General features: G+C 44.7%; 1 protein-coding gene across 1 annotated transcript in view; it reads right to left on the bottom strand.

The window, feature by feature from the left end:
- Positions 1-864: 864 nt before the first annotated feature.
- Positions 865-8,434, bottom strand: part of LOC311224372 (uncharacterized protein) — a 19,349-nt gene continuing 11,779 nt past the window's right edge. The window contains exons 6-7 of the mRNA XM_084309339.1: positions 8,343-8,434; positions 865-5,440 (exon numbers count right to left, since the gene is read on the bottom strand). The exon at positions 8,343-8,434 is cut by the window's right edge and continues 119 nt beyond it. Of these exons, the coding sequence (XP_084165465.1) occupies positions 5,188-5,440; positions 8,343-8,434 (345 nt within the window). The 3' untranslated portion in view covers positions 865-5,187. The remainder of the gene's footprint in view (positions 5,441-8,342) is intronic.

The raw sequence follows: 8,434 nt of genomic DNA on the forward strand, positions 1-8,434 counted from the left end.
TTATCAGAATGTCTTCCCCTGATCTATATCCCGTTTCAACCTGTTTCTGTCGGTCATGCTTGACCAGAAAAGCGATAAACGCTAAAAAAAAAAAAAGAAAAAAAGGACAATCTAAAAGTATCATTGAGAGAAAGACACACGCAATGTACAGTTTCTTCCCCCTCAAATGTATATACTCTTTTTGTACTCAAACAGTACTGTATATTTGTAGATCTGGTATGTCATAAATGTCTAGATGTAGCAGTAGTCTTGTATGTCATGTATGTTATGATTAATTGAAAATGGGGGACCCTGATGTAAAGACGAAAGTCTTTCTCTGGCCTGCTTCTAAGTTCAGTGGCCTGACAAAAAAATAAATAAAGAATTCGATTTATTTATTTTTTTAATCTCGCTGCCCTCCCGTGGTTGCTCGCGGCCCACCTTTGGGTCGCGACCCCGACTTTGGGAACCACTGCCATAGATAACATTCAGCCACTAGATGATGTACTAGAGTGCCAGCATGTAATTGATCCAATCAGGTGCGTGCATTCCACGTGGGGAAATGGAAAGTAGGGAGGGGATACATGCACACAACATGTAAACAAAAATATTCATTTTGGACCCGCAAACATTTTTGAAATGATAAATTAATTAATCAATCAATTTCTTTCTTAAAGCTCTGTGGATGTAGTTAAAAAAATATATATTACTCTATACGTTTTATCTATAGCACCTTCAATCTTTCATCTACTACAAAATTATATTCTAATGATACATTGTTAGTTTACATGTTCAATCAAACCACCACTAGAAAGGTTTATGTCTCTGGAAATAAAACAGTCATACTTTGTTGTCATAAAACGTTTATTACATTGTATTGTTGCTGTATTGTATCATGTATCAAAGCAAATCTTCCTGTCTCTTAACAAACAAAGCCAGCAGTGCCATTTACTTTAATCTCATGATGTCCCTTAATAGGCTTTACAGGTATTTCTATGCTTCCTCATAAGTGCGTCTGAATCACCATCAAATCAACGTTTCATAAATTTTTTTGGGGGGGGGGTGCAGGTCGGAAAAGTCACACGAGCTCCGGAGAACCCTCTCCTCACAACCATTTCCGCCAAGTTGCAGGACAGTTCAGAGTCTCTCACCCATGGCATGTTTGCTGCCACCTGCTGGACTCATCTCTGACCTGCAAGGCATTACCAGTTTATTTTTCTCCGGCCCCTTGGCTGTCCGTCAGTGGAACCATGGAAGGCGGGATGATATCGGCTGTTCCGATAGGCTGTCAGACGCACCTCTGTGGAACCACACTGGGGCCTTTACATGAAAATGAACATGTCCATCCTTTAGTGTCTACAGACTCCGTCAACACAGTCGTTACAACCTTCATACTGCAGTTGAGATGAGAGAACGAATTTAATTTCATGATTAGGCAAAAACAAATGAGGTGACTAGCCTATTTTTATAAGCCACGTTGCTAAATGCTAAAAAAATAAAAGAGTGGATGTTGCGATTTCATTACGCCTCCCGCGAGACTTGGGCGATCTATGTTAACCCTTTTCACCACCACACTAGAGAAGGTTAACCCTTTCACTACCACACTACGGATGGTTAATAATAATAATAATAACTTCATTTTATATAGCGCCTTTTAACACTACGGTCGCCAAAACCGCCGTACCACGTCTTTCCTCGCCATGCTCATTCTGCCAAAGACGCCGTACCACGTCTTTGATATCAATATTTAAAAAATCTGTGATCGAAATCATATTTCTCCCCCGGACACTTGAGATATACTGTTGATCCCCTCTCAACTCTCCAACGGTTCAAGAGCGCCATCTGGTGGCCGATCGGCGGATCGCCCAAACAGGAAGTGATGCGCCGGAAGTGGTGCTCGGCCATATTTCGTCCGGGCACTCGCTATCGTTAGCGGGACTCCATCTTGATACACTGGACATCGATCGGTTGCAAATAACTCGATAAACAACATGATTTGGACGTATATACTATTATACAACCTGGAAATGGATCGCATATTTCTACATCCCATAATAGGAAAATGTCTGTTCCACGCTCATCGCCCAACGCTATGAGGAAGCTACGGTAAGATTCAACGTTATTTTTTAACGTGTTCGATACTAACTGCTCTAATGATCATATCACCCACACTAGATGAATCATATAACGTTGGCCACGGAATTATAAACGACCCCCCCCCCCCATCCGGTCAACATCAAATGATCACTAGTAACTTCTAGAAGCACGTCCATTTGAAATTTTTTATCTCGCGCAGATTCCTATCAAACTGTATTTCATCATCAATATAATGCATTTGGAGCTATAAATCACGTTCTGGAGAAAGCTGCTGAAAACAATAAAAACATACTTATACTTTAGACCGTATTTTAGTATGAATATGTGAATGAAAAAGTATAACGTTGCTAGACCCTGAACAATAGATATAGGACGTTGAATGGGCCATAGTAATGTCAATTTAGCAATACAATTTAAAAAGTTATAGCCCTGCAAAGAAGGGGAACTTCTCCATATTAAATAGGGCTGGCGGAGGATGGTAAATTATGAATTTAAGCCTGGCGATCAAAGTGTTAAAAGACCCAAGGTCGCTTTACATAGGGAGGGAAATAATAACAAAAGTAACAAACAGTGGACACATACAAAGTGAGAAAAACAGTCTGTAGTGTGGTAGTGAAAGGGTTAACCTTCTGTAGTGTGGTAGTGAAAAGGGCTAAGCTAGTTTAAGCTAGCACTTAGGGATGTGCGTAATGGCTATTTTGAGAGCCGGCTATCCGCCGTGAGTAACTGGTTGAAATCCGGTTTGCCGTTTGTTTGTTGTTTACACAATGTTTTCCCGGTGATCTGCCGTGTTGCACAATCTGTCCATTTCAGGGTTTCCACTCGAAATTATTGGTGTGTCTGGGAAGATTTCAATGTCCTGGACAAATATGGCATAAATTCCGGTCAAATATTATCCATTTATTGAGCTTATATTGCAATAATGTTAGACCCAATGCTTAATACTTAATCAATAAAAAAAAAAAATTATAATTTTTTTTTAAATCATTAACATTGCATTACCTCCACTCATGTCTGCACTGTTTGGGTCCATGTAACTCAAGTTAGCCACAATTTCGGCGTGTCTCGTCTGTATCAATGCTAGTAATTAACTTTAATAATAATAATAATTACTTGCATTTATATAGCGCTTTTCTAGACACTCAAAGCGCTCCCCACAATGTAGGGTATGAAATTGCCTCCTTCACCACCACTGGTAGCACCCAACCTTACACAGGCTCAATGGCTGCCATACACTGGCACCCGGCACACATCACACTGGCTGAACGGCTCAGGAGACAGGGATTGATATCAGCCAATTAAGGGGAAGGGGTGATTAGGTGGCCTTGATGTCAGAGACCTCCACTCTGTCTGCACTGCAACAGCTCTCTCCCACCACTAGGGGTGCACTGCAGCAGCAGCAGCAGCTCTCTCTCCCACCACTAGGGGTGCACTGCAGCAGCAGCAGCTCTCTCCCACCACTAGGGGTGCACTGCAGCAGCAGCAGCTCTCTCCCACCACTAGGGGTGCACTGCGGCAGCAGCAGCTCTCTCTCTCCCACCACTAGGGGTGCACTGCAGCAGCAGCAGCTCTCTCCCACCACTAGGGGTGCACTGCAGCAGCAGCAGCTCTCTCCCACCACTAGGGGTGCACTGCGGCAGTAGCAGCTCTCTATCCCACCACTCATTGAACAACAGATTCCTTGAGAAAGAAGTAGTGTGTTGGTGCAGCGGCCTCCTCCGCCATATTGTTTTTATCCTTTTAAATTACACCAAGGTAGTATTCCTAAGGCTGTATGCCAACACAAAAAAACGTTTAGTGGTAACGTTACTGTTACTTTTCTAGTCCGTTAGAATCCTTGTTTGTTTTCCTGGCTCACACACGCACACACACACACACACACACACACACATCTCGTGCATCCAGCCGTAAACGCACACGTCACGGGATTTCAGTGCAAGATTTCAGTCTGTTTGAGCTAGATTTCCGTTGGAAAAAAAACAAGCACATTCAGTCAGTGGATGTACGTTACTTGGTAACCAAATAAAAAACGAGAGGGACTTATTTTCCCAGGACGTTCTGACCCGTGGGCGGGAGGGGGGAGACCAAACCAGAGAAAACATGATAGAAGTCGCTCCATTCCTTCCCGAAATAATATTGTAAAATGCTAATTATATATTTATCTCGCTCTCTTTATAAAAATATCCGGTTAATTTAAAGTGTACTGGTTAACCGGCTAACCGACTGGTTAAATGACTGGTTCACCGCCTAACCAGATATCCTTGCACATCCCTACTAGCAATTTCTCTCAATTATTAAATAAAAATAAACTGGCTTTGAAATCCCAAACCCCCTCATCCCGACAGTTACTATGGATACAGCACCTTTTATGCTCATCAAACTCCAGGACTTTTCCATGATAGTTTCAATCTCCAGGAGAGTTTCAATGATACAATATTCGTTTTTCAAATGCTGAATAGCTAAGCAATATAAGTTTAATGTTCATGATCTTACTTTTTTTGTTGTTGTTGTTGCCATCTACAGCTATTGGGACACATGACATTAAGTAAACGTGTTTCACTTTTTTGAATGTTGTCATTTTCCAGTGATCTTCCAAGCCTGGAAAACTCAACATTTTCCACAGGTATCCTGTGGGCCGTAGTGTAATGCTCGTCTGAACCGTGTCTGAACTGAACACACTTCAGACACAGTGCTTAACCCATTTAGACCTAAAACGCCTGCTAAAAATCCATTATATATAGCCTGCATATACACACACAAATGTGTTTCCCGGGTTGCAATGGGTTAACAGACGCCGCTGGAGAGATGCTGAGTTATGGAGCGGGTGAAGAGAAGGGAGTGGGGGGGGAGGGGGGGTTGCTTCAAAATACCAACGTCTCTCTGGTCCCTCCGAGAGGACGCCTCTCTCGTCTGCCGAGAGGACGACCTGGAACCTTCCGACCTCCCAGGATCCATCACCCAAAACACATCCATGATATTTCATCCATCGCAGGGTTTCTTCCAGGACGCGGCGGCGCGGCGGCTCCACAGCGACCTCAAACCGTCCCGAGGCGGGGTGTCGAGTGTGTGCCCGGCTCGGCCCGCCACCACCAGGGCCCGGGTTCTTCTCCTTCAGTCGCCCTCCCACTTACAGTCGCACTCCCAGAAGGCGTTCCTCTGGCGCATGGTGGTGACCACGTTGATCCGGTGGTTGGAGAGCGCGCACAGCTCGCTGATCAGCTCCTGCACGTTGGGACTGGGCCAGGGGTGGCCGTTCAGGTAGTCGCGCAGGATGTAGGAGCGCTCCACCAGGAGCTCCAGGCGCCGCAGGCTGCGCAGCCGGTGGAGGCTCAGCAGGTCCTTCTCCGGCTCCCTGCGGAAGAAGCTGAGGCACACGAGGGAGAGACGGCTCGTAAACCTGGGAGCTGGAAGGTTTCATTTAGATAAGACATGGTTTGGTTCATAGTGAGCACCGGTACAACAATGAGCTGGTTGGTTTGTGCGTAACAAAAAAACATGAACACATCAGCCCAGTTTTGGCCTCGCTCCACTGGCTGCCTGTTCGCTTTAGGATCGATTTTAAATTAGCCCTAAATGTTTTTAAATCACTAAATGGCACGGCTCCTCCCTATCTGTCTGAGCTCTTGCACCGCCACACCCCCCACGATCCCTCAGATCAGCTGACCAGCTGCTATTGGTGGTGCCTAGAACTAGGCTCAAGACTAGGGGAGACAGAGCTTTCTCCACCGCAGCGCCTAGATTGTGGAACAGCCTCCCCCTCAGCGTATGGACCGCCCAGACCGCGCAGGCTTTTAAATCACTTTTAAAAACCTACCTGTTCTCCTTGGCCTTCCCCCCCCACTTAATCACCACTAGACCCCTGGCCCTCTATCCTCTTTGTGTTACTGTGTCCTACCAGTTTTTATTACTTTCATTGCTTTACTATGTTTTTAATCTTATATCCTGCATCATATTATTTTTAGTGCTGTCAGGCGATTAAAAAAATTTATCTAATTAATTACAGGATTTGTAATTAATTAATCAATCTAATTAATCGCATTTTAATCGCATAACCATTTTATGCCTGATATTCTATATTCTATAATCATATTTCAAATTGCATGTGTCCAGATGGCAGAATTCAGTACTGTATCTACAAAACCTTCTGTTTAATCATCTTCCATCTATTAATTTGCTTAGATTTTTCAGGTCTGGTCAATTTGAGCATGGTGTTATTCACAGTCAAAGATAATAAAAAAATGTATCGATATTCTCATTTGGTTCATTACAATTGACTCAAAATAAAATTTTCATTCAATCAATCACCGCGCAGATTGATTGATTGAATGAAAATGTTATTAACAGATTGCAGAATGGGTACAATACAGTACGGCTCAATATACACAATTGTTAAGGGGATGCAGACCAGAGAAAGACTTTCTTCTTGTTTACATCAGGGTCCCCCATTTTCAATTCATAATGAATTGTAAGTAAGGGTGCAACTTGCACCGTGCAATCCATTCTTTGTGGATCTAGCCCACAGTATTTCTGACACTGGGAATACTGGGAATACATTCCCTGAGATTCATAGATGTCCCTAGAATCAGATACCAAGAACATGCAAATGGACCATATTAAAAAAAGTCTGTAAATGTGTATTCTACATTCTTATGGAATGAATGATATACAAAAAAATATATATAAAAAAAAAATTAAAAGAAATTACTTTCTTTTTTTGTAATTAATTGTGAGTAAATTTTCACAACGCGATAATTTGCTGTGTAATTAACTAATCTAATTAACGCGATAAACTGACAGCCCTAATTATTTTGTTTTTATTACTTTCATTGCTTTACTATGTTTTTAATCTTATATCTTGCATCACATTATTTTGTTTTATCAACCTGCCTGTGAAGCACTTTGGTGCCAGCTGCCGCTGCCTGGAAATGTGCTATATAAATAAAATGTACTTGACTTGTAAGGGGTGTAACGATGCATCGAAATCGATTAGAAGAATACAAAAAATGTATTATTGTTTTTATTGACCTATAGTCCATTCATGCCGAGTGAATCAGTTCCCCCAGCCACATTTGTGTATTCAACATTTTTGGGGGAATTAACCGATAGAAAATGGATCGAATAGAATCGTGGTCAAATGAAGAGATTTCATGATGCATTGAATCGTTGCCTGAAGAATCGTAATCGAATTTAATCGTTGTGAGGTCGCATCGTTACACCCCTATGGTTGGTTAGTACATACTGTATTATCTTTGTAATTATTTATCTTTTGATGTAGTGGATAGGTATATTATATATATTTTTTTTATATCTACTTTTTCTCCCCATTTTCTATTTTTCTCCCATCCCAATTTCATATTATCCAATTCTACCCTCCCCTGTCTTGAACGCTGTTAGGCCACGCCTCCCACTGGTCGGCTGCAATGTGGACGAAGCCTTGCATCACGTGTCCCCTCCGGTACACGAGGAAGCAGCAGTCGCATCTTTTCACCTGCACAGCGCGATCTCTCAGCGTCGGGGGTCTGCGTTTGGAGGGCACGCCGCCCCCGTCGCTTCCTGATTCTGCTGCGCAGGCGCACCAACCGACCTGTAGGAGTCGCTGTCCACAACGTCCGATCCCCACCCATCAGCTTCCCACCCCCTAACACTGCCAATTGTATTAGTATGAACGACCAGCTAAGCTGATAGCAATGCGGAGAGCTGGGCTCGAACGCCAACGTAACGAACGAAGGTCCGAACGTTTGGGCTCGGCCCTAAAGGAGAACCCACCGGATGCGTAGGGTCCTGAGGTGGGGGCTCGGCCCTAAAGGAGAACCCACCGGATGCGTAGGGTCCTGAGGTGGGGGAACGGCCCTAAAGGAGAACCCACCGGATGCGTAGGGTCCTGAGGTGGGGGCTCGGCCCTAAAGGAGAACCCAGCGGATGCGTAGGGTCCTGAGGTGGGGGCTCGGCCCTAAAGGAGAACCCACCGGATGCGTAGGGTCCTGAGGTGGGGGCTCGGCCCTAAAGGAGAACCCACCGGATGCGTAGGGTCCTGAGGTGGGGGAACGGCCCTAAAGGAGAACCCACCGGATGCGTAGGGTCCTGAGGTGGGGGCTCGGCCCTAAAGGAGAACCCACCGGATGCGTAGGGTCCTGAGGTGGGGGCTCGGCCCTAAAGGAGAACCCACCGGATGCGTAGGGTCCTGAGGTGGGGGAACAGCCCTAAAGGAGAACCCACCGGATGCGTAGGGTCCTGAGGTGGGGGAACGGCCCTAAAGGAGAACCCACCGGATGCGTAGGGTCCTGAGGTGGGGGAACAGCATGGGGATGCGCCGACAGAGGCTCCCGCTGGAGCGGTTCTGCTCGATGTCCAGGTGGAG

The sequence above is a fragment of the Notolepis coatsorum genome (genome assembly GCF_963971535.1).
Source record: "Notolepis coatsorum genome assembly, chromosome: 2".
Taxonomy (NCBI): domain Eukaryota; kingdom Metazoa; phylum Chordata; class Actinopteri; order Aulopiformes; family Paralepididae; genus Notolepis; species Notolepis coatsorum.